The following is a 27741-nucleotide window of genomic DNA, read 5'->3' as shown; positions in this document are numbered from 1 at the left end:
TTCGTCGGGGACTATTTTCGAGTGACGAGATAAATCGCCATTGAAAAACTAGCTCATAGATTTGTGTATCACTTGTGTTGGCAAGAATGTCCCTGTGTTCAATATGGATATGTGATCGTTACAAAGGTTAGTCTGTTCGCAGACTATTCCAGTTAGGGTTTTATTACCCTCTGAAGGACAGAAATTATTTGTGTGGAGGACTGTGGAAAGGATATGTCTTACTCAACTTCGGCTTCTTGGGTTCTTTCACCATGTTTACCGAGCATATTGAAAGGAATGATAGTACTGTGTCAGATATGACGGATGTGGGATCAGTCACAAGGTGCTGTAGGTGTTTGCGTTATTTACAGGACACTGCAAACGGGGATCCGCCTTACGCAGTTTCTATTCCCATCCTTTCTATTCAGGGACCTAATTTTCATTCAAGTCGACGAAGAAATAGGTCATACTGTGAACACTTTTTGTGGTACCACTCTTTAATCATACAGCAAAACACGTAGCAAATGTTACACGTAGCAAGTGGAATACTTATTTAGAAGCATCGTTAATTTAATCAATGACATTAGTGTGCCTGACTCTGTAGACACGTAAGGCACTGTGTCGGACTATGTATTCCATTCGTAAGGAAGCTGAAACAAAAGCAATTCGCCACAAGATTTCGGATTGCGAGTTGAAAAGTTTTACAATCATGAGTCATATTTGGATGTATTCTTGACGTTAAACAATGACCATAAAATATGGTATTGGTATTGAATAGTGCTATTAAATGTACATAACTAGTTTGTGACTTGGATAATTAGATCCATTTTATTTATTAGTTTGTTGTGTGCAATTTTATTTCCTTTTGAGTGTTAATTGAATGAAGATGAGTAAAAACCATTCTTCAATTGCTATAAATGGAGATTTATCTCATAAACAGATTGAAAATGCAGAAGATACGACAGTTCAGGGGACTGTCAAACCATCGTATTCCATAGGTCGACAGAGACGATTACATACAGGGATGGGCCAGAAAATCACACACAAGTCTGATAAAGGAGATTCTCAGTCTTATTCTGCTGATCAGAGCCCTGTTTTAAGAACAAACAATAGGAATAAGATACGGGATCGCAGGAAGTGCATTTCAGAGGATATAACAGGAAAAGTAGAATCGCAATATGAGAAAAGTGGGAAGTCTTCGTGTTTTCCAGGACGATTCCCGACGAAAGACAGCGGTATCAAAAGAGATAGGTCATCAAGTATAAAATCTGATTCATCAGATGTTGAACCTGCAGGGAAAAGTTCACAAAATGTAGATAATAAATCAAGGACTAGTGAGAGATCCAATGACTCGAGTAACAACTCTGACGATTCTGTGACAAAATCATTTCAGATCAAGAAAGTTGAGGAAAACGAAGATATGTTTAGAAAGGAGCGAAAGTTTAGTTCTTTTTCTGGACGAAAATTAAAGCAGCCAGCTAAAAGGAGATCATTTGAAGTATGTACTGTAAAAAGTAGTAGTCCAAAACCTGTTCCTGAAGGTTCCGCTACTGATTTGGATATTAATGACACGGACAAACCTGCAATATATCCAGAGGATATCTCTTCCCAAAGTACTGCAGATAGTGCTATTAGTCTTGGTGTACTCAGTAGTACATCCATTAAAGAATTGGAATCTGGTGAGGTGCGTAGAGATTCTCTGTTAGATGCAGGAATAGCTGAAAAGATTGTGAAGAAAATTGATGGTGAGGTTGCGAAAAAGGAGGACGAGGTTGATGAAAAAGCAGAAAAGGCTGTTGCAACTTCTCCAGATGGACGTTTTATGAAATTTGATGTGGAAATTGGCAGAGGCTCATTCAAAACTGTTTATAAAGGATTAGACACTGAAACAGGAGTAGCAGTTGCATGGTGTGAATTACAGGTACATAATATTCCATGTTTACACTACAGGGCTTCTTTAGTTTTGACATTAAACAATCATTTTAAGGGTGCACAATTTCATGTTTAATTATTTATAGGACAATCAGTGGACAAAATTTGAAAAATTCAACTAGTCCACTTTAATTTTCATAGTAAATTTGAAATAAATTGGTCATTTTCATTAGCCCTCAAATAAAATCTTTGATATATTGCTTGACTGGGACTGGGAAGATATAAAATTGTGAAAATTGTTTTCTGATCATTTTATTTGTGATTATCCCCCTTTGGTGAGTGATATTCAAGTTATTTATTTTCATTTTTTTTATTGTCGCTATCTAGTATTTAAATGTAAAAATAGCTAAATTACTACCATCTAATGCATACTAAAGATTGATTGATCATTACTGATGGAGTGTGATTATCGTAAATCTTATGTTTTATTACTGGTGGCTTTGTGAGAAGGGAGATAATAAGTTAGATGTGTTATCTTGAAAAGCTGGTGGTCTGCAGAAGTAGGATTTTTTCCCCAGAATATAATGTTTACATGTTAACAACCACTGTAATCAGTGCCCACTATGTTTACCCATGTAATATTAATATTTGTATAAAATTAAGCAAATAAATTGCAGGTGACCCAATTTTTCAAAAAGGTTTTATCACATCTATAGGCAATAACCATGAAATGCTGTAGGTCTGTGGGAATAGTTTACTTCAAAGTTGTCTAAGAAGTGATGTGTATGATTCAGTGATAATATTGTAAAATAGTGACGAGTAAAAAAGGGGTCGGTAAAATTATTTTAGTTCCTTTATCAGATTAGGTACAACAGCGCATGTGGGTAATAATAATCATGCATTTGGTTATAGGTTCTTTTAATCTCATGAAGTAAAAAAGGGTTTTATTCTTTCAACTAATTCCAATAGATAACAAAAATAGATAACAAAATGAAATACATTTGTACACAAAAAAATATCAATTCTGTTGTCTTACTTTTTGTGAAAATGACGTGCAGTTCTCCATTGACTTCAGTGTGTAGTCAAAGGGGCCATTCAGTGCAAATGTGACAGGTAAGCATGATGTTTTCCTATGTGCTATTTATAGCTACTTTACAACACACTAAGCAATGGAGGTGATATCTATATACAATTTGTCATTTTCACAAAAAATTAGACAACTGAATTAATATACTTTTGTGCACAAATGTACTTCATTGTATTTTTTATTGGATTTGTTGAAAGAATGACACCCTTTTTTTGTTGTTCATAATGTGTAAAAGAACTGTGTTTTTATTTCATTTTATTCCTCATTTCAGTAACAAAATTGTTACTCAAATGGGTTACTGTTACCCAAATGCAGGATTATTACCCATATGCGTCATTGTGCCCATCCTGTTTATTATTATTACACATAGTTCTAGTTCTATGTTAATCATGTAACAATAATGCAGGAGTTGATTTAGTCACTTGTAATTGGCCCACTGGTCTTGACCAGTGATTTTTTGTTGAAGTGCACCAGTGACTTCCGTAAAATATAACAACCTGAAAACTTGTATGACTATTTGCAAATGTTGAAAACAAAAATTACCAAGGGTCTTTTTGAGCCAGTTGGCATCAAAATCAACCAACCCAGTGGACCATCTAAAATACTTTTCTGGAATTTGGGAAAATTTAACGCGAAAACGGATGTTTTTTTTGGGGGAAAATTCTATTACAAGGGCTTTTACAGTAGAAATTTACCCAAACCCAGGACTTAAGGTTTTGTTTAAGGGTAGCACAGAATTTAATTTATAATTGGCACAGAAGTATGAAGCAACAATACATTGTATAATGTCCATGGATATTTTTTTTGGCATAGTATTTGCCGTTGCGAGAAGACACCATATTTCTCGTATGATTCATGATCAGCTAAGCATTTGCAGACGACTTGCATTCTATACGCAAAAACAATGACTGGGTCAAAATGTCCGGAATTATAAACGGTAATCAGTTGGGAATTTAAGCAGGGCGATTGGGAATTATTTTGATGAAATCTCATTGGGAATGGGATCAGTAACCGATCCCATTTATATAGGCTGAAAAATCTCTGTATGTACATATCATTTTCTTGGTCAAGGCCTGGTGTTTGAAAGTATAAGTATGTCCATAAGAAATCATATTTATATGGTTGTGATGTTTGAATTCAAAATTCCTATGTGAACCAAATTAATCACTTGCTTTATTTGGCCCCCACTTTTGACAAGGCTAGCACTAACACTGGTCCAATATATATATATAAATTTATAAAAATGTTAGTCTGTGGTCTGAATTATTTTGTTTTATAACAAAATAATGATACTTAGTATAGCATTATTTATATATTGTTGTAACCAAAGTAGAGGCAAAATATATATATATTTGGAAGGTGTTTTTTGTATATTACTAATTTAGTGATTATTTCCTCCCTTTATGTAAGTTTAAAAAAAGTGTTTCATTCCCATTGGGAAATGGTCCCAATTTTGACCTCATATATATGTGTAAATAATCTATATATTAGACCATGTACATAATATATAGGTCCTAACGTTTTAGGGCCCCTGAGCTTTGCTCATCAAGTGACCTATATTCTGATTGCTTTCCGTCGGTTGTCGTCCATCGTGCGAAACCTTTTCACATTTCTGACTTCTTCTCAAGAACCAGTGGATGGAATTTTTTCACACTTGGTCAGAATCATCCTTGGTAGATGAGGCTACAAAATTTGGATTCCTACGTGTCTACCCCAACCACTGGGGCCAGGGCTGGGCCCCAAAGGGAAAATTAACCAATATTACTAAAATCTTCTTCTCCAGACTCAGAGGTACTACAGTCATTTTCTGTGCATAGATGGAAAAATCATCAGACACTTTATTCAAATTGTAAATTTAAGGAACCCTGGCCATGGGCCATCCATTCTCCCTTGGGGAGGGGGTAAAGTTTACTATAGTTTATATAGAGAAATAACACTTGGGTATATTTTGACAATTTTCTTTAAATTAGGAAATTATTCTTACTTGGTGAGTACCTTTAATATTTAACTCAGGTGACCGCTAAGGCCCTTGGGCCTCTTGTTTAATATGGATGATGAGCACACTACAATGTAATTTTATGGAAAACAAAAATTGAAGTCAAAATGTGTTTTAACTTTTCAGGACAAGAAATGGAACAAATCTGAAAGACAAAGATTTCGGGAAGAGGCTGAAATGTTGAAAGAACTGCAGCATCCAAACATCGTCAGATTTTATGACTCCTGGGAAGAACCAAATCCAAGGAACAGGAAAGTTATTGTACTTGTTACTGAGCTCATGACTTCTGGTACATTAAAAACGTAAGTTCCTCAATAGAGAAATCAAACCTTCATGATACTGATATATAGGATCAAATAAAGAGACATTTTCACTTGGGCCAAATCAATATGCCATTGTTTTAGGCATTGGCTTTGAATAAATTAGGGTATATTTCATCAAGGTAAGCAAAAGTTGTTATAAGAATATTTCGGATATATTTTGGTAGATTACAAATTGCAGTCACACTTTTATTTTTGTGTGATTTCATCAGCATACATTCAAACCTGTAGGGTAGACACCAAAATGTTATGGTAGGTCAGGGTTAGACACTAACTGTTTTGCTTGGTTGTCCACAGGACTAGTTGAATAGATTAATTACTAGTCCTTCATCAATGAAACTAGTCCAAGATTTCCTGATAAGAAAACATCAAAAGTAATTGACTGTAGGGGACTTAAAATAACTACTGCTATAAAAATATGGTGAAGTTCAGAGAATTTTGACAATCATCATGCTATATATATCTTACAGGTGATTCACTTGTCCTTGCTAAAATCTGCTAGTCAATCTGCTAGTCTAGGACTAGCGGAGTAGTGTTAGTGTCAACCCCTGTATGTAGATCTATACTGGTAGCTGTAAATTGAGCTTAATGAACTTTTTAAAAATTTTGCTTCCATGTAAAAGTGAAAGAGGCTAATGAGCTACAGCAAGCCTTTGTCTTGGGTTTTCACAATTATAACCATTATTATTATCCATATGTTGTAAAGCGCCTTAGAGTAATTTTACAAATTATATAGGGCGCTATATAAATGCTGTATATTATTATTATTATTATTATGTCATGCATCCTCGATACTCAAGGGGTTACGCTCACATTCACTACAAACCCCTGGAATATGTCATAGCAAAATTGAAGGCTCAGTGTTCGCCACCTTGTTGATAAGACAAGAAGACTAGTTTGATCCTTTGATATACATCAAAATAATCTTGCGGTCGTGAAACAATAAAAAATGTCTGGCGTTGAAGTCGGACGCACCTCTGTAATGTTCGAAGGACAGGTATATCAGCCTAGCGATTGGGTAGGTTTTTTCAACCTGAAACCAATCCAACAGCTATCTTCGTGCCTTCAATTTCGCTATGGCATGTTCAAGGGGTGCGAATGCAAGAGCGAAAGTGAGCATAATCCCTGGAGTATCGAGGATGCAGTATGTGCACAAGTTGATATTCTACAAGATACTTGGTCATCAAAATTTCGATGGCTAGACTGCAGGATAGACTTTGACTAGATACCCTTTAGTATAAATTCCTATACCTGATACATTGTAATTAAGCCTAATATTATATATGGAGATGGCAGACACTCTCATAAACCACAAATCTACTACACATATGATATATAATAAAATATATGTAGACTGTAACTAGCAAGAGATTTTTAGGGGATCCTCTTTCAACAATTTTTTCTCGAATATGAAACATGAACATTTATGTTTGGAGGGAAATACTGTAAGTAATTTACAATGACACAATATGTGTGTGTTTTGTACATGATGCAGTTTTGTTTCAAGTTTACATGAGAAATAGTTCCATGTTCTATCATTCTTTCTGTGTAAACTGTCTTTGCCATGACACTCGTCTAATCTCATGTTTTTAAATAGATTTTTCTGTATGAATTTTCATGTGATCTGTAACCTTGATTATTTATATAATGTTCAACCATCTAAGAAAGTGTCTATTACATATATTGAAGGCAATTTAGTTTTCCAGATATATACTACATTTCTATTTGAATAAACAAAATGTATCTCAATTTCTCTGATAAGATGCATCCTGCAAAACATTTCAACACGTAATTATTATCAGTTCTGAGATTTGCAATTTATATGGATCAAAACATGTCTGCCTGGTTATATGTGTTTAATTACAAGCATTTAAATTTAACTTTGTCCAATATACATTAGAGGCTAATTCAATTAAACGGTCACTGGGAAAATTGAAAGTACCGTTCTTAATTAGTAATTTATCAAAGTATGTTTCATAGTACTATGCTATGTGATTTTCTGAATGTGCCAATTTAATGACATTTAAATTAATTTGATATTACTGGATTACAACTTCTTATATTGGTGGTTTCAGGTACATCAAAAGGTTGAAAAAGATTTATCCCAAGGTACTGAAGAATTGGTGTAAGCAGATATTGAAGGGCCTTTACTACCTGCATATGAGGACACCTCCAGTTATTCATCGAGATCTTAAATGTGACAACATCTTCATCACTGGTACAACAGGATCTGTCAAGATTGGTGACCTAGGGTTGGCAACGCTGAAGAACAAATCATTTGCTAAAAGTGTCATAGGTAAGTTTAATGATTTTGTAGGCATCACCTTTTTAATTAAGCGACTTAATTAAGAAATGTTGTGGAATGTTTATTTGATACACAACATTAGATGTGTGGCCAAAAAAAGTTTAATTTTGTTTTTGTTTTCCCTCCAATGCTACTTGATACAGTTTATTTTAGCCTAAAGGAAAGAACACAGAATAGCATGAGCGTGTGTAAGTATTCAGTTACATGATCATATCAGTGGACTCAAGTTTTTGTTTTCACTTTTTTTTTATTGGATAACAGCCCTTATCATCAAGGTATGTTCTTGCTGATTGATTTGTGGAAAAAAATGCATTATTTTTTTAAAATTTAAAGCAAATCTGTTTGTGTTTGATTTTAACATCAAAAGTACCATAAAATCACTAAAAAAATTAATCCAAGTTAAGACCAAACAGAATGTAAAGGACATCTAAATAAATTTTTGAAGAACATGTACATTTTGTCCTATATAAAGTATAAATTAGTGATCCCTCTGAATTATGAGGAAGAGCTGCTGTTGTGAATTGTTCACTTTTGCACAGTTATGCCTTGCCTTTTTCCATTTTCTTATAGAACTGTCATCTCCCTTATTCTGAGGAAGGAGGTAAGAATGCAGGTAATCAGGTACTAGGCATGACCTTTTACCACTGTTCAATTTATTTTCAAGTTTGTTTCTTATTGCAGATGCAGATATACGCAACCTGATGAAAAATACTAATCTGGGTTTCCCTTTACCCATCTTTTCCCTTTGTAGACTGCTGCGAACGGTACAAAGCACCATCTTTATATAATTTAAGGTACGCCAGAATTTATGGCTCCTGAAATGTATGAAGAGCACTACGATGAGTCTGTGGATGTGTATGCCTTTGGGATGTGCATGTTGGAGATGGCAACGTCAGAGTACCCATACAAGGAATGTTCTAATGCAGCACAGATCTACAGACGGGTGACAAGTGTAAGTACAGATTATTGTCAGAGTAATACACGAAAGACAGGCCTGGGATAAAATTTTGCAACCCAGCAGAGGCACTGTGCCTAGTAAGTACCCAGAAGTCACTTGGTACATATTATTTCTACTCGGCACCCCATTAAATGCAATATATTATGATTTTTATTATGACTGAATAGATATACATTGTATAATTAACATGTCAGCAAATTTTGCTAAAATTAGGTCTCTTTTTGATCACTTTGGTCGGGTTCCAAAGTTGTATCAACACTCGGTTGTTCTCAGACCATAACATAAAGTTAGCCTAGGTATGCATGGATTTGTTTGTTACAAGTTTAATTCAAATGCAATGCATTTCAACTTATGGGTATACATGCAATTCTGTCTACCTACTAAGAGCTATTTCAGTTAAATGATTTGGGATAGAGGTCGCTTTTTTTGTGATTACAGTCAACCACATTTCCCCCAGACACATGCATGCCTACAGACTGATTAAAATGCAACTAATGATGTTATTTGAATGCAGTTATTACCAAAGTTATTTTTGTTTTTGCTGGTGACATAAACATATATTTTTGATAATAAACCTTTTTGACCTGGCATGAATTTATGTTTTTTATTACCATTTTGTTTAATAGGGAGTAAGACCAGAAGCATTTTCCAAAGTGGATGGTGCTGAAACCAAGGAAATCATAGATGCCTGTATCAGATCAAAAATAGAAGACAGGTAAATTATCAAATCATCTGTGCATACTATTTTGCCACAGAGGTTTCTCTGCAATAGAACTAGTCTTATTTACCCACAATGCTCATGTTGATGCCATCCCTTATTAGAGTTTGAAAAGTGAAAAGTGATAATTATAATGTGATTGTGTGCTTGAAACCTAACTATCAGAAAGTGAGCTTTATGAACTATTTTGTATATAAATTTTTGGTTCATATTTATGTAATCTGATAAGAAAAAACAATGATAGTGAAAACCATTACTGTTCAATTGATGTATCCGTATAAACAACCTAGTACACGGGTTCAATGGCCATCACTTGGCCGTTAGCTTTAGTAATGTCCGTCTAGTACAATTGATAAGGAACCAACAGGGCCAGTGACCTTCACGAAAGTCAGTACATATACAAACTATATTAATACACAGTCCTGACACTTTTTCGCCCTATTAAATGTTTCAGAAACCAAGAAACTACCAAGTTTTTAATAATGATATGTTTAGGTGAGATTGTGTCATAATTCAAATAGACCATTGTACCATCCAACCATTTACCCTAAATTTGCACAAGATGTATGTAGTTAAGAATATGTTATATATAATCTTTCAGAATATGTTATATGTATAATCTTTCAGATACACAGTGAAAGATTTGCTCCAGCACAACTTCTTTCTAGAAGACAATGGACTCAAAGTTGAAGTGGTAACACGAGAGGAAGAAGAAATTGACGCTGCATCAGTTCAGCTAAGACTGCGTGTTGTTGACCCAAAGAAACGTAAAGACAGACACAAAGAAAACGAGGCCATTCAGTTTGACTTTGACATCGAAAACGATGTGCCAGAAGAAGTTGCTCAAGAGATGGTACAAGTTATTTCAGAGTCATAATTTTAATTTTGAGTGAAACGTTAAGAGCTATCAAGTCTCGAAGTGGTAAACACGACATTGTTCAATTTATTTCATGTTGGTAACAAATATACTGAAACATTACGAATATAAATAACTCGGTGATAAACTCTTTGAAATGAACCAGTGTACCTTCTTCAGATACATGTATTACCAAAAAATGAATTTGCATTTGTAACTGTTAAATTGCACACATAGATAAAAAAACATTAACAACACTGGTAAAAGTAAAATGAGGTTTCATTAGATAATTGTCTTTTCAGGTCAAGTCAGGTTTTCTTCAAGAGGAAGATGTAAAGATTGTAAGCAAGCAGATACGTGATAGGATAAGTGTGGTGAGGAGAGATATAGGTCGCAAAGCTGCAGAGGCTCAAAGCAAAAGTGAGCAACATGGAGGTTCACAGCTGCAGCTTCATCCCTCTCAACAGCAGATTTCCCACAGTACCAGTACCACTGATGTGTCGACAATGGTGGACAGCCAGGCCCCATCACAAACACAGCAACAGTCACAGCCACACTTGCACCAAACCACTGTATCCCAAAGCCAGGTTGTCCAGTCTCAATCTACTGTCTCTCAGTCCTTGTCTCAGCATCAGTCACTCACACAGCAAACCTACGCTTCCAGTGAAGAGGCTCTGGGTAAGAGGATTTTCTGCCTGAGGATTTTCTGCCTATCATTTAGTATTTTCATTCCTCTTTGTCCTTAAAGGCATGGGTATTTTTTCAATGTTGTTATTTGAAGGTTTATGATATAAGGTGACATATCAGGTGAAATAAATAACAATATTTATGGCGGGGTCATAAATAACGAAGAGTTCATGTATACATCGGGGTTTGGGAAATTGTAGTGTTTATTAGCAGAAGCCTATTTGTTTATAACCTGTATGATAATTATATTTCTTTTTTAAATAGCCAGTGCAAGTCCTGATGGTGAGACGAAACCTCCTGCCCAGCATTCCCAACCTCTACCACAACAGGTATTGCTTGCTATAGTACTCCCATGTTGACAGGGATATATATATAAGTATGTGTGCATCTGGAATGTAACTTGTAGTCGTTCAGAATATTTCAAAACTTGTCACTTAAAAATAGAATATGTTGCATACATTATTACATGTCTTTTTGATATCAATCAACAGAAATTAGTTGTCAATAATGTTTACATTGTCAGTGAAACATTTTAAAATGCTAAGTATAAGTTAAAAAAACTGGCAGAATGTATCAACTTTTGATCCTGTTCATTTGTTAACATCTCTGTTAATCTCGTATTTTCATTGTCACATGTTTTACTTTTGTATACTCTTCAAGGGAGAATTATGAATTATTATCACTTACGCATTCAGATGAAATTATTATGATACCATTTTCATGTTTCTTGACAAATTTTAATGATATTTGAGTTGAAATAAAATCATACACACAAATTCTTCTTTGGCATGAGAAAATTTCTAGCTAAGATGAATCATTTCATTATCATTTTTTAGATCAAAGCCTTAATAATAAACACCCAATTAATCTCCATTTCTATCTAGCAGGCCAAACCTTTGCAAGAAAAGATGGAGGTAGAACCAATACAGGATGGCCAGAGTATACAGGTATTATTTTTAATCAATCAGTAGCCAGATTAACAAAATTTTACAACTTACTACTAGTTAGTGTGCTTCCTGAAATTCTAATACTAAAGAATTTGCATCACTTGTTGTGGACTTCTGCTGCGCTAGAAAGATAATCATGTTTATCTGAACATGTCATATTTTTTTCAATTCTTAACATTTAAACTTTCATTCACAATAATTTAGTGCTTGTATTCTGATGGCATTTCTCAAAGAAATGATAACAAAAAAGTCAGTGATTAAAACTTACCACACTGTAATACAAGCATAATGGAATTTCAAGAACATTTGCATATGGTTATTAGTTGCATATTTTTATCAAGAATATGATTAACTTTGATGAGAAAATTAAATGCATGACCAATTCTGTTTATTTCGTTTTAATAAAGGAAGTTGACAAAGTACATATTCTTCATAAAATTTGGTAGAAAGGATTTGTGATTCTATATATATTTGTGGTATTTACAATTGGTGTATTAAAACTATTAAGTTATAGACATGCTGTTTCAAATTTTTGTGTAATAATTTCAGCATGCAAGTTTCTACGTAACACAATTGCATTTATGTTCTAGATTAATTCTTGTTCCTTTCTTGTAAATAATGATTATTAATGAATTCAGATTTGTGTTTGCTCTGTTTATCTTTCCCTGTTTCACATTCATGTAGAAATTTGAATTTCAGTGGCTGTACCAACATACACCTACCAGTGTTGTGTTTAGACCAATGTTCCCTGGCAATCCTGATTCATTCTGTTGTCCTTTTGTCACAACTCATTGGTCTGATCCTACTCCTCATTGTTATTCACACATCTACAGGTACCTGGTCACTCAGCGTTATCCCTGGGTCCCGTAGAAGCAATGTCTCCCATGAAACCCGTAGGAACATCACAAAATAATGCTGCAGGGTCATCAAGTCGAATTCAAATGAAGGTGTGATAAATAGACATTAACTGTCGTGTAGTATACTAACCTGTAGCCCTTTGTTTTTAGTTGCCTTTTTTAATTGCAGTAATATTTCATTTCCGTCTTTTGTTTTGTGATGTTCTTCTTTATTTTCATTTTCTGCTTTATTTTTCTGATGCCTTTTTCTCCTGTTTTGATGTGTGAGGCAGTACTCCTTTTGCTGGTAATTTTCTGGTGTCACCAGTGGTCACAGAATTCACCCTTGTATCCATCATAGGTTTCAAGTATCTCTTTAATACTCTTCTTTTGCACATGGTTTCAAGATGATTGCACTATTCAATATAAACATCACCTGACTTAAACTACAGAATATTGATCAAATATTTTAAAAATCCCCACATTTGTTTATCCTGCATGTGTAGTTTTCCCCAACTCATAGTAGATATTAGTTATCGTGAGGAATATGCTTGATAGTATTATAAAATTCCACATTGCATATGACCTTAAATGACCATAGCTGTTTAGGATGTTAAACAATACTAAACCAAACCAAACCAAGCGACCAATGAAAATCTCCCTTTGAACATCTGAGTGATGAAGAAGCCTGTTATTGTTGATGTTTTTTTTTTACTGCACCTTGCTATTGGGCATGTTTCATTAGTTTACATTTTAAAGCACATTCATGGTTTTTTTTTTGTGTTTTTTTTTAGTAAGGTCTGTTCCATAGTTACTTGTATGGGAGATATCCAAAGTTGTACCAATGAACATCTACTTGATAACTGTTTCTGTGAAGAACTCCATACTTTCTGCTTTTAATCCTGTAAACCTGGAACAACTTTAATATATATTGAACTTTATACACTTTGTCCTATAGTATATATATATGATGTTAATAACTCCATACGGCATAAAAACACAACATACAAAACATTGCATTTTTTTCATGGCTTATATTTGATCTCAATGGAACAGCTTTCAAGCGAGCAATATGTCAATATTTGTGTATCATGATTTGTTGAAGTTCTTTCTGCTGTATACCTTATACATTTTTGTATACCTTGATTTAGGTGTTGTTTTGTTTGTTTGTTTTTCTGTTGTGTTATTTAAACATTGAAGTGTTAAGAGAAATAACAACATAATGAACCTTTTTTCGCTGCCTGATAATATGGTGTACCAGTAGTTTTGCGTTGTTTGATCATGATTCTCATTTGATCAGGCTGCCAACCTGGAACAACTGAACATATCCGCTGCTCAGCAACATCAGCAACAGACCGGAGCATCTAAGCCTATCCAGTCCAGCAGTGTGTCTGCCACTCCTTCCTCTACAATCTCTAATAGCCTGTCTTCTGGAAACCTCAACGATGAACACAGAGAGAGGTACATGTCTTTACTGGGTTTTCTATAGGGAATGATGGCACATCTATTGGGATTGTAAGATATAAAGAGCTTAATACATTCTTCATTGTAATCTGACATGGCCTGAATTTGAAGAGTAGAGGAGTTAACGTCCTAGGGTGGTGAAGGAATTAATATGAATTAATTTATCCACATTTTGGGGTTCTTAGAAAGTTCTTGGCAGAATTTGATTTTGTACACAAAGCTGTACTTAAAATTCACAACATTTATAATTTGACCAATATTTAACACTTATTAAGGATTCAGATCAACAATTTGTCCAATCCAGATCCTTGCTCTGTGATTAGTACTATACACAAACTGTTGCTCTGAAGAATTTCTAGACTTGCATAAAACGTATTGCTAACAGTATGAAGTTGAGTGATGAATGCATGTTTAGTTCGAATTAAAATCCTATTGTTTTTTACATCTTGAATTTTTCTCAGCGAGAGTGAAATGACTGGTAAAGGGGAAGACAGAAAAAGACGAACTCGGCCAAAAAGACGAAAGACATTGGAAAGGGCTCCAAGACTAACAATTCTTAGTTATGAAGCCGACGATGAGGAAGTAGAATGCCGTTTGGACTTATCAAACAGAAACACAGTCACTTTTAAATTTGCATTAGAAAATGACAAGCCAAATGAGATTGCTGAAAGTTTGGTAAGTTTCCAAGTCTGACGGTCAAATCATATCTATACATCAGTAAATGAAAACTTAACTTCAGCAAAGTCTTAGTAAAGAGCTATATTATCTGAAGAAGATATGTTTGAATTTGCAGAGATACAAAAAACTGAGTTCATGAAGAGGTATACTCATCTTAATTCTTTCTGCAGGTACAAGAGGACATACTTCCAGAAGTACAGTCCATAATGATCATCAAACTTCTCCAAGAGGTGTTTAAAATGGTGACAGAGGATCCAGCCAAGGCTATGCATGTTTGTCTGAGCTACGTCAGCACACCCTCATCAAGTCCAAGCTCTATCAGAAAGGCCAGGCCTCCCACTGATTCAGATGCTGCAAAGGTATGGACATATTAATGATTCACATTGTACATATCTAGCACTATTAACAATGTCTGTATGCAATATAAATGTATAGAAAAATCAAAACTGAGAATGTCATGTTGTGTTATAAAATTTGGTTTTGATTATGTGGAATTTTGTGAATACAAGTTGGTATTTTTACCTTGTAGTTGAATTTTTACAATAGATATTATAAACTGCAGTCATTTTGAGAAATAATTGATTCAAAAATTTTGACAAATTCAAGAATGCTGGTGTTTATAATTCCGTTTACTTTTTGAATCAATGCATGGAAACAAGGGTGATCAATGGATTTCTTTGCATATTGCTAAAGGTTTGGAAAAACAAAATGAGAGGATTATGGAAGCGCAGATACTTGAAGGTGTGTTACATTTAGTAGGTTACCACAACATTAGATTATTTCTTCTGTTGCATGTGAGCTTACAGATGTACACGCTAATGCCTTTTGTTTTAGATATACTGTACAGTGTACTTGGATTATTTCACTTCAGGCTTATGTACTTTATTTTTTCGCATCAAGTTGAATTTCATATTTTCACCACAAACTCCATTATTATCCATCTTGTTGTTAAGGTGATCATATACCTTTTTCTAAAAAGAAAATCAGTCATTGAAACATAATATTAACTGGCATATATAGGATGATAAAATAATTAGTATGGCAATATGTTCATGTATTAGATCTATATAATTTGATCTTTTGTAACTAAAAATCAGCTGTTGATTTTATTAAACATACTTCATCTTTTTCCATCATTCCCCTCAAAATGTTTGTCCAATCAATGTGTCTGATTTACCCTTCCTCATATTTTCAAGTAGCTGAAATGTGTTAAATTCTACCTTTGATAAATGAATATTTTTGTTTGCATAACCACCTCTCCCCTCCCATGTCAATGTGCAAAGCGTCAGGCCATGGTATATTGATGGGCAACATTTTGGCTTGTTTTAATTGTAAAATGAAGAAAATGTGCAATGGGTCTACATGAAAACAATTTTGGTCCTTGCACAGAATGAGTTTCTACTATTGAGAAATAGATCACTGAAACTCATTTCATTCACATAACCCTTATGCTTAAAGTTGGTTTATTTGCTCATTTTGGCCAGACAATAGATATATAATCCGTTGTTAACTCCAAAGTAGGATGTTGTATCACATTGAATAAATGTTTTATTCCAGGATGTTGTCAAAAAACTATTTGATTATTTCGATACAAAATTTGAATATTTAAAGCAATTGCAGGGTTTATTTAATAAGTTCATATTAAGATGCTTACTTTTACTATTTGTAATATACTTAATTACCTGGTGAAAAAAAAACCCATTTCACTTTCTTTTCAGAAACTCTTTGATGGTGAACTGGAACAAACATCAGATGATGGTCGACAAGAGGTTGGAGTTCATGTCGTAACTGAAAGGAAACAGGATGAGGCAGCCAGAACAGAGGAGTCCCGTGTGGTAGAAAGCAAAAACAGAAGCTTCATTGTGAGCAGAGTTCCAGAAAAGACAGTGTTAGATTCTAAAATTTCTGAGGATGATGGAGGGGAATGGGACAATTATGTGTCACCAGAAAATACACAGAAATCGTTGCCATCGTCTAGCACAACAACAATTAACCACTATCCTGCAGATGGTGATGGCTCTACACTTTCAGATTCAGAAAAATCATTAAAGGGATCATCAAAGGTTCCTGTGGACATAAGTGATTTGAATGAAAAACTAAATCAGCTAACACAGAAGTCTGCACCAGGTCAAGGTGTAGGCTCTCTTCAGCTACCCGAAGGTACTCCATTCCCACCACAAACAACAGGAAGTGGGGCTGCTCCAACACCTGTTAGTGACATACACGGTAGTATGGTGGACCTCCAAAACCAGGGTAAACAGTCAGATCAACAACAATCCAAACCAGTTCAGACTTCACAGGCACAACCTCAACAACCAATTCCACAGAGTGTGTCCGGGGCAACAGTGCAATCACAGCCTCAACAGTCTTCAGATGCATCTGGTCTGTCTGGTTTTCAGCAACAATTTCAAGGGCAGAGCCAGAACTCCCAGGTTGGTTCTCATGCAATGCCACAGTACATGACCCAGGCTCAGGGTTTGGAATCGAGTGTTGGTAGTATACCACAACAGCAACAGATGTTTCCTCAGTACCCTGGAATGATGATGCCACATCCGACAATGTATTCGGCAGATCCATATATGTTGCAGGTGCATTTTTATCAACAACAACATGTTCTTCAGCAGATGGCCTGGAGGCAGTTACAACAGCAACAGAATCAGCAAGTGCAACAACAACCCAGTGCACAGTCAATGAATCAGTTCGGACCACAGATGTTTATGCCACCAGTTTTCATGCCACCAGGACAAATGGGACAGATGGGCTTTTATCCTCCTATGCAGGCAACACCAGCTCAACAAGGACCAGGTCAACAACAGCCACCGCCTCCACTTCAGGGTGATGGTGGTGGGGCACCAATGGGAGATTCTAAGCCAACGTCACCCTCACAAAGTAGGAAACGACTTGATCAGGTAGAGGGAGCAGATCTCCCATCTCCCATGCCAAAGAAAGCAGAATACAGTATTAAGAGCCTGGAGGAAGGGTTGAAGAAGATACACGGCAGAAGTAAAGAAAAAGATTTAATCGGTGCTAACGGACAGGATGGACAGAGACAAGGATTGGATGTTGGAACGGATGCTTCACATTCACAGTTGGATCAGCTGTCTGATGATGGTAGTATAGGTGATTTAAGGGAGGACAACGATCCAGGAGTAGTGTCTAAGCAAACTGAACCTGTTAGACCATCAAGATTTAGTGTTAGTAAAGTGAAAGAGGACCCATTAACACAGCAGAATGCTCCTGATTCTGTTGATGGTGCAGACACAACGAAACGCGAACAAACTGATGATGTAGAAGTGAAAGCGACGTTGGAAAAGATAGTAAATAATGTTGCAAATGATAACGTAACACTGAGGTGTAGTTCAACAGCAACGCCAAAGAGTCACAGGAAAAGTCGGTTCCTTGTGACTAAAGTTTCCGAGGAACAGAATACAGAAGAAGGATCATCACAATCTCGGACTGAGGTGGTGGTTGATAATGTGGCTGATGGTGGTGGGGCTTCTAGTGTTAAAGATCCTTCTGATTCTAGTCAACTTAATATCTCTGACCTAGTAAGTAATCAGAAAAAATGCATGAGATTTTTTATTGGGGATGGTGATGTGTTGTCTACTTTTCCTGCATGCAGTAAAGATAGAAAATATTCAATGCAGAATTTTCCTTTACGGCGTCGGATCAAATCAACAGGCAGTTTTGATCTGTCCTATATTAACTGCCCTGAGTGTGGTAATGCCAGCCATCCTACTAGTGGTCACCACGAGGAGGCCAAAGATGTTGAACACAAGCAGAAGGTGGAATCAGATGGTCTCCTTTCAGAGGAGGATTCTGATCGTGGGATGGGTCCCAAATTAAAGAGTGTAGATAGTGGTATTCAAACATCACCAGCATTGCTCAATGTGTTGCCACGGTTATCGTCGAGCAAATCGAAGGTACTTTAAACTTAATTTAAAAGCCACATATACTCCTAAGGAAAGTAGTGCTAGTCCTAGTAAGGAACACCCTATACATCCTAATGATAATACTAACATGTCGTTATCATTAACACTTTACATTTGTGATATAAACCGTTTTGATTTATTTTTCTGTTAAGATGAAAATGTCAATACACAGATAATATGTTATTCTTAAATAGTTACCTGTCTAATTTGAAGTAGAACTAATAACTGCATTTGCTCCTATGACCATTTGGATGCAATCATATGTTGAAGTTCTGAAACACAGGAAGTGATCAAAGCTTATAAATCTGCAAAAGATCTCATATATTCATGACTAATAGTGAATCAGAAATATATAGTAGAACAAATTTAGGGACATAGAAAACATAAAACTAAATAAAACTTTTCGTACCATGGTATCATGGCTGTTGAATAGATGTTTACTAATTGCATACTGGTATACAGTATGTTATCAATGTAAAAGTTACTTGTTAAATATTAAATGATGGAAGTACATATACTACAGGTCTAGTTTAATGGATTTTGTTTGGGGCCTAATTGTGATAACCTGTATTAAAATTAATGGCACAATTCTATGTTGATTTCACCATATCATAAGTTATGACTAAAACCCTGCCTAATCTCTAACATGACAATATACAGAAATTTAAAAATGCTGCTATGGAGATGCTGATAGTCTTTCAACATTTAATATTGATTTTTTTTTCTCAAATTCATTGGTGCTTTGTTACTTTCAATTTGTATGGTTCTTTCACCAGAAATTGGTAATATTGTCAAAGCCAGGATTTCTTTAACCTGTTACTGAAGTTTTCTCAACCAGTATATATATGGGCTTTGTGAATTGCAATCACCTATTTAAAGACTGGAATCTGTGTGTGTGTTAAACTGTTGGTCTCTCTGTCGACACAAGTTTATCCTAATGTACTGCACAGATTTTAGTGAAACTGAACACTATCAGTATGCAAGGCTGTTATTTTCTTCAGGTTTTGCAATCCTCAGTATATTATCATAATGACTGTTTCATGTTGTTGTTCGCCTCCAGTTTTTGTTTGCAAGCTTATCGCCCTTTAACAGTCTTTTCTGGAAGCTAGACCTTACCATCAGTTCTCCTAAAATTTCTTTTGACACCTGATTGAGTTATTACCATCAAATGGAGTTGGCCATGGACAAATCTGTCAACAAACTGTTCCCATACAAATGGGTATTTATTACTAGAGGATTTTAATACGGGGAGTGGGAGATCCAACGTCTGTGCAAAGATTTCAGCTAAGTTGTGTTAGGGGTTTTAAGTTCGCATTTGGCTTACAGTTTGGTTTTTGCATTTCTATTATTTTTTTTCATTTGTTGTTTGTTAAAAGTAAGTTAATTATTTTGGTAAATTCAGAATACTAGATGCTATATATTTTGTTTTGCTCAAAGCTTAAGCATTGTAATTGGTTAAATGAATGTTTCTTTTCTGGACATATATTTTATTGTATTTCATTAACCCTCTTTTGTTTGGTTGCGGTAGGACATTTGTCAATTCTCTGTCACACCTGGAATACTGTTGTTTTGTCAGGAGCTGGATGGTGACCAGAAAGACACTTCCACAGAGACCGGTAAAGAGGAAGCCAAGGAAGATGGGATAGAAAAAGAATTCTTGAGAGGTGGTGATGAAGATGCTAAAGATGCAAAGACGGCAATCCAGTCAGAGCCAACTCAGAAGCAAGTGAAAGATGATTCTTATCAGCGTTTGGTTAAAGATCCAGAGTACAATACCTTGATGATGAGGTATGATCAAACATTACTTGTCATAATTAAATGTGTTGTAAACAAAATTCACAACAGATCAGCTATCATAATACTGTAGAATATGAAATATTTGTGGATGCCTTTCAACTTAATTATCATAAATTATTTTGTTGATAAAAACTTTCACAGTTGGTTCTTGTTAGATTCATTTATTTGAATTGTACATTTATTGCTGTACTGATATTTATGATCGCATACAGAATGAAAGATGTACTTATTCTCCCATCCTTCACAGGCGTGTCTCCCGTTTTAGCCGGGAAAGATCAGCTTGACACCCCATTGGGGGAGATAGCCTCGTGCCGATTAGCACGTGTTAAATTGTGACTTCATAAAAAGGCGTCATCAGTAATTGTGACGTCATCAAAAGTGAAGGACGATATGCATACCCCACATGTGTTTTTGTTTACAAACATGGCTGACTACTGTTGGTGGAGCTGTGACTGAAAAAATCGGATGGGAGAAAAATAATCATCCCCTACCTTGAGGGTGTAACAGAGAAATCTCCAACCCACGGGATGATTTTTTTGGTTGTCTTTCCCTCGGCAGAGCCTCGGGTTAGACAACCAGAAAACATCACCCCTCGGGTTGGAGATTTCTCTGTCACACCCTCAGGGCAGGGGAAGATTCTATTAATCCATATCCAACCTAAAGTTCCTGTTCTAGATATCCCAAAAATACTGGCTAAGTAGTCAACTGCATTAGTGAGATTAATGAGACAGGACAATTTTTCAGTTTTTTTTATAATGGTGAAGATGCCAGAAGGTCACTCTTTCTTTTTTATTAAGACTCGAGTTAATTTTGCAATATGAGCATTTATTTCATTAAGACACATTTCTAAGTAAACTTTATGCTACGAAAACTACAAGATCATCACACAGTCAAACTTATTTTATTTGCGATTTTTGGCCGGATTGCAATGTATCACAATCAGGGCTTATTTAAATATGTGATGATACACAGGCTAAGAAATTTAATTTTAAATGTGAATTTTGGATTTCGTATCAAATTCAACATTTCTTTGTCAATTTAATTACCGAAGGATGTACTGTTAAAATAACCACAGGACATTTTAATGTTCTAGTACAGGTGGATATTTCACCTCAAAACAGTTAGAAATTTGACTCATAAAAGTTTGATTCATGAAATTTTTTCAGTAGTGTTATTTATACAAGGGACAAATTCTTGACTTTGCCATAAGTTTGACACATCGAGAAGTTCGATTTAAGAAAGTTTAACTGTACTTTCCATGGTAACAAAATCAACTAAAGGATATAGTATTGGAGATATTTATTTAAGCTCATATTAAACTTTGACTAAAATGTTTCTTCCTAAATTCCAGGCATCGAGAAGAAGTGGCTAAACTTCGAGATATGATGACTCGACTTCACAAAAAGCAAGATGATGAACTCAAAAATTTCATTAAAGTCAAAGGATATAAGATAAAGTTTATGATTCCTGCTCCACCACCACCTCCTCCTCTTCCAAGCATGGGTAATGGAAATATGCTAAGTCCCTTAAATTTCGCTACGCTTCCAAATCCTCTCGCAACACAGCTTGTGTCTTCGTGTTCTTCTGTGTCTTCATCAGGGAGTATACCTTTGTCTTCAAAAGTTTCAACGAGTGCTCAGAAATCAAAACTAAAGATGGCATTAGGTGATCCTACATCTTCCAAGGATAGTCAGAACGTGCAATTAAACAACAGACAGCCAGAGGGTAGTGACAAGTCTACTCCATTAGATGATGGTACTGGTGTAAAGCCGCAACAGTTGTCTTCGACTTCTTCTACACAACAAACAGATTCAGACTGTCTCGTTGATAGAACAGATTCATTAGAGAGTGGGGAAAATTCAGACCAAAAACTAGACAGCTCTGATGGCATAAAAAACTCTGTGTTTAGTTTGGAGGACGGAGAGGAAAGTGACACAAGACTAAATTCTAGTTCTCACAGTAGGAAAACTAGCACAGACATGTCTTCATATCCTGGAGGCACCAGTGGGGGTAATTTACAGCCAAAGCAACAAAACGTTGCACAGTTATCTGCACAACAACTTCAGTTCCTGTATCAACAACAACAGCAACAACAGTATCAACAAGCGCCATTCTTTTATAGCCCAAGCTTTCAGTTTTCAGGAGGAGGCCAGCTACTTCCTACTTCTGTCCAAACGCAAGTGCCTAGCAATTTTCCTCAAGGGAGTTCGCTATACCTGCCCTCCTCAAGCTTTATGCCAATGGGATTCAATCAACTACAGAGCAATCCATACAGTCAGTATCCACTTTTACCCAACATGAACTACTCCACTACACAGAGCACCACGACCCAGGCTGCGCCCACACAGGCTAAGGACTCAACAAGTTAACTCATTCTTTGCCAAAGGTCTTTCATATGTTAGTGTTTTATGCACCTAGCTACTATATAAGATAACTTACATTCATTCAAAACAGGCTTGACAAGATAATGAAATTATTGATGTTAGTCTGTCTCTGGTGAAGAGGGAACAAAATGGTTCTTCAAGGGCCATGTAACAAAAAGTATTAATATGACTATATTTGTATTTTGCATATATGTGTATCCAACCAGGAAATTGTATAATCAAACCATTATGTCACTTATCATTTACCTATTGCAGGGTGTATTGATTTCATTAGTGGTTGAATGCGAGTATGTTTAATTATTTTGAAATGTAACAGTTTCATCATATTTTTTAATTCATAATGGGTAAAATAAAAATGACAATCTATAGTGGTATTTAAAATGTTTCATGGGGATAATGGATTTGACTTGTAAATACAGCACAACAATTTTGAATTACAAAGGTGAAGAAATTGTTCAAATTGACCTGCTGCTTGAAAGCTTTCATTATAAATGAATAAAAAGGAACGATAAAAGACTCAATACTTGTATTTGTATAGTTAATAAGAAACGACCACCATATGTATTTGTACTTGTGTGGATCTTAATGATAGGCACAAAATTTGTAATCACCACATTTGATTTGAAAGCAGTTTAATGTGCATTGTCATCTGGTAAGTCCTTGTAATTCTTCGATTAAATGGCTATAGAAAAAGAGTGTAGCGTGTAAATATTTCATCTTGAAAAACATGGTATCTGTATTGATTTAAAGGAAAAAGAAATCCAAAAAAGTGCAGGATGATTTTTGATATGGAGTGATAAGTCGAGTGTTTTCCATTTGCACTGGCATCTATCAATGGAAGTTTTTTTTGTATCTAATGAATGTGAAAATTTCACTCGAACTGGATTCCATAAAGTTCAAAACAAAGTTATCTTTTTCAAACCACAATAAAAGGGTAAAATAATTTCTATAATTAGGTCAATGTAATGAAGTAAGGATATTGAAAAGAAATTTATGGTGTTTTTTGTGTTCTTCAGTTTGGTTTGAGATGACCTGCCCTTCTCATATGATTAGTGGAATTAAGTTACTACAGAAACATTTTTTTTTCGTCTTACCATTTTCGCTTCCACATTTATAAAGTTGAAAACCCTTGTCTAGCATATTTTGCTTCAGTCTTAAACAAGTTAGGTAAAAGGTCATCTCTTTTGTGTATTATCTCCCAAAAATCATTCCTAAAATCTGAAACTTCGCACAATGTTTACGTTAATTTTGGAAGATTTGATTGATCATTATGCACAGGGAAATCACATTATATTCATAAATCCAGCTCGACACCTATTGCTAAAAAATGAAAAATGTTGAAGTCTTTTTACAGACTGGAGTGCTGTAAATTAAGTGCATGCTACTTGTATTTGATTGAATACAGAATTAACAATTGCCATCAATAATACATCCAACATTGATATCTTGTGAAAAAATAAGGGTGAAGATGAAATTCATTTTTTTGTTAATTTTGAAATATTACCAAGTGTGTGCTAGTAGCCAATTTGACAGGTAGTTTGGAAAGGTAGAGCTTTGATTAATGGTGAAATGATTTGTGATATACTTTGATAACATTGCCAAGGCGGTTGATTTGAGTTTAACTGAAGTTGTTCAGTATTATTAAATAATGTAATTTGTCAAAATTTATTTTATATATATATGCATTTGAATTGTGCATATTTTTTGTGTAATTCACAAAATACATGCATCAATGTCTCTAGAGCTTTAAGTACTAATATTGTGAAAATACGATAAAAGTACGAGAGCTTTTTCCTGATATTTAAATTACACCCTTGACTTTCTAAAACAGGTAAAATGTTGTGAAAGTGAGTACAATTAGTGTTGTTACAAACTAGGAACTGTGGAGGCATCAGTTCCCAAGTCATCTTTCATTTACTCATTTCGTTACTGTTATACATATTGTTAACTTTTGTGAAAAAGTACATCCCGGTAATATAACGGTGACAGTAGAGTAATCAAATTGTGGCTAGTCCTAATTGTTATATCTACATCTATATCCTTGGAGGTATCAAATTAACAGTTAATGTTGAGAAAACAAATGTAGTGAGTAGGTCTGGTAAACAGATTACTCTTGTTATTTTTTGCTAACAAGTTTTTAATAGGTATCTGTCCGACTACATTTTTTCGCCAAGCTTCTCAACAATTATTGTTGATATATTATTAGCAAGAAATTTCTTTCCAACATTTGATAGAATTATTTCATTTCAGTCGTTCAGTTGAACCTTATCACAAACTGTGATATCCGGAATACCTGCTTTTCTTGAAATCGTTTGTGCTCCATTGTCAGTCTATTGCTGTGTAAGTGTCCTGTTATCTCGATGTGTTTTTCGTCAGGACTTTTGACATAACATGGTTCAACTAATAAAAAGTAAGATGTTCAACAGCAATATTGACTTGATGCCTACGATCAGGGTGTTTGTGCTTTATATCCAAAACTCCAATATAGTCCATTGATCACTCATTTAAAAAATCAAACTTTGTTTTAAAGATTATATGGTTTTAACATGATTTTTCCTAACGATCAGTTCAATAGAATACAGCATGATCATGAGTTTTCAGTACATGGACTAGATGTTGTATCATTTAATTTGATCTTCAAGACATCACATGTTTGCTGTGCATCACCAATTCTTCATAACAGTAATTGTTTTGTCAGCAACATCTAGCTGTACAATTTCCAGATGTCAAGTTTTTGAATTAAGATATTTTTTTCTCAACGAATACTGCAGTAAAATAGAAACGGTGATATCAATGACAAGACAATTATATCCTATTTAGTGATCAACATATTACAAAGTACCTGGTAAACAACTGGAACAAAGACTACAAAGCAAGTATGCTCTGTGTATCTGGTGTTGCTGGCGATCAGGTTAATAGTTGATGTATTCTGGTTTAATAAAAATACAAGTTTTACCCTTATGTTTTCTGTATACTTGTTTGGTCTTATCATTCCCATTCTTAAAAGAAATCTTCTATGTATATATATGAAGGTGATTTTCTACAACATTTACAAGAAGGAAATTCAATGTTTTTGAGAAAGTTTCTGTGCTAAATATAAATAGCCTTTTTACTAGTGAATTATTTCCCCATTACACTCAAATTAGATTTAATCATTTGCTCAAATCTTCAATACTCTTATATAATCTTGACACATTCAGTTAGTGATAAATCATATACAATGTATAATACCAAACTTTCTGGCAATATTTGAATATTGAGTTTTGATAGATGAAAATAGATTGTGTAGATGTTAGAGTTCTACTTGTGTGGCTGGTTTTATTTTTAAAATGCATCAAATTTGCTATTTTTGCTATGTTTTTCTCTTTTCTAACTGATTTCCAAGAACAAAAGCATCAATCTGTTCAACTATGAAATTATTTCCCTCTGTTGGTGAGGAAAAGGTGTGTTGCCTGTAGAAACTTTCACAAATATTTTCAAGATTTCATTTGAAATTTTAGACAACATAATGTCTGCTTTAAAATGATTTAAATATCTATATCCATTTATATCTGGTGTTTGGGCAAAATTATAATTTAACCAACGCAAGATTTTTGTGTAATTGTCTTGAAACTTGAGTTAGTACTGGTAGGTTTCGGGCTTTAATGATTTCAAGGCAACACCTAGGTATATGTAAGTCTGGATGAAGTGGAATGCTTTCAGAATTGATGTATTTTTTCTAAGTGAATTGGAGGAAGTTATTTGGCAGACACTTTTGGAATAAAACTAGAACATAATACATGCAGTTTCTAAAATGTCTCTTAGTTCCATTACAAATAGACAATTAATAGAAATTGCTTTAGAATCTACATCGATTTAACAAGTTTAATTTGTTGCTGTTAAATGAAGAACTAGTCCAATTGATTACATTACAATTTGGTGATCTATTTAAAGACACCAATCTCAGCGATATGATGGCACAAAAAGTGCAAAAGAAAATGTGCAATTTATGAAACTTGCAAATATTGTATGCTATTAATAGTAAACTAGTAAAGAGACTTGAGAATGGTGTAACACTAGGTCTGTTGAGAAACACTAGTTTGTCATGGAGTTTATATGTATTTGTGGTAGAGGATAATATCTCTACATGTGATAATTAAAAAATTGCTGGAGATTGTAAAGTTTTGTTGCTATGTTATATTTTTTGAATCTTTCATGAACAATGCAAAGGGAAGCTTTTTTGCAGTAAAGAGTGCCAGAAACTTTGAATTCTGTCTTTGTTGTTTATGAACTGCAAATCTTTTTAAAGGAATTTTCTGACTTGGATTCTGATGTACAAAAAGATTAAATTTAGGAAGGGGTCAAATGTCAAATCGCCACAATACTTGTTCAGACCCATAACTTTTGAAATGCTGAACATATAAGGAAATTAAAAACCTGTGTTTTATGACAGATGGGGCTGCTGTGGCCAAGTGGTTAAGGCGTCTGACATTCTGCTACCACTAGCCCTCCACCATTAGGTCGCTGGTTCAAGATCTACGTGGGGCAGTCGCCAGGTACTGGTCATAGGTCAGTGGGTTTCCTCTGGGAACTCGGGCTTTCCTTCATCAAAACCTGGCATGTCCTTAAATGGTCATAGCTATTAATAGGACGAACCAAAGTGTAATGACGGGCAGTGTGTTGGGGAAACTTCACTTCATTTCCCATATTTTGCAGCAATCTCTGCCACCAAGCTGTTGAATATTAATCCTGACTAGGCCTTTAGAATCTTCAGGAAAACCTCTTGGAGTGTTACTGTTTTAACCCCTGTGACCTTGAATATAGGTCAAGGTTATTTCTTTTCCCCGTTTTGTAGCAATCATAGCCAGCAAGCTTACTGGCAATTTGTCCTGACTTGAGGGCTTTTGGTTCTGAGTGTTAAACATATTTGGCGCTGTCTGTTCACA

At 34.9% G+C, this 27741-nt stretch overlaps 1 protein-coding gene across 6 annotated transcripts; it reads left to right on the top strand.

Moving 5' to 3' along the window:
* LOC110461682 (serine/threonine-protein kinase WNK1-like) lies at positions 1-27064 on the top strand. Of its 6 annotated transcripts, XM_021515284.1 has the most exons (17): positions 1-1900; positions 5061-5236; positions 7330-7550; positions 8354-8511; positions 9144-9232; positions 9863-10088; positions 10394-10769; positions 11043-11107; positions 11663-11725; positions 12559-12672; positions 13862-14022; positions 14487-14700; positions 14874-15062; positions 16422-18251; positions 20212-20423; positions 20680-20706; positions 21083-21262. In XM_021515284.1, exons 1-17 carry the CDS (start codon positions 860-862, stop codon positions 21105-21107), a joined length of 5187 nt encoding a protein of 1728 aa, XP_021370959.1. In that variant the 5' UTR covers positions 1-859; the 3' UTR covers positions 21108-21262. The 6 variants fall into 6 exon arrangements, with proteins under 6 accessions (XP_021370959.1, XP_021370956.1, XP_021370955.1 ...); XM_021515281.1 differs by lacking the exons at positions 20680-20706; positions 21083-21262 and adding an exon at positions 21784-27064 and having other exon boundaries at positions 11666-11725; XM_021515280.1 differs by lacking the exons at positions 20680-20706; positions 21083-21262 and adding an exon at positions 21784-27064.
* The last annotated feature ends 677 nt before the right edge of the window (positions 27065-27741 follow it).

The sequence above is a fragment of the Mizuhopecten yessoensis genome, unplaced genomic scaffold (assembly GCF_002113885.1).
Source record: "Mizuhopecten yessoensis strain PY_sf001 unplaced genomic scaffold, ASM211388v2 scaffold10651, whole genome shotgun sequence".
Classification (NCBI taxonomy): Eukaryota; Metazoa; Mollusca; class Bivalvia; order Pectinida; family Pectinidae; genus Mizuhopecten; species Mizuhopecten yessoensis.
Note: the sequence above shows the minus strand (reverse complement) of the source record. Positions and strands in the feature narration are given on the sequence as shown.

What these genes read in the sequence shown, in the direction of transcription:
- LOC110461682 (XM_021515280.1), top strand. Translation starts at nt 860, where the DNA reads ATGAAGATGAGTAAAAACCATTCTTCAATTGCTATAAATGGAGATTTA. An exon ending in ATTTGCTAAAAGTGTCATAG is followed by an intron (nt 7,551 to 8,353) that starts GTAAGTTTAATG and finishes ATATAATTTAAG; the next exon opens with GTACGCCAGAATTTATGGCT. An exon ending in CCCAACCTCTACCACAACAG is followed by an intron (nt 11,108 to 11,662) that starts GTATTGCTTGCT and finishes ATTTCTATCTAG; the next exon opens with CAGGCCAAACCTTTGCAAGA.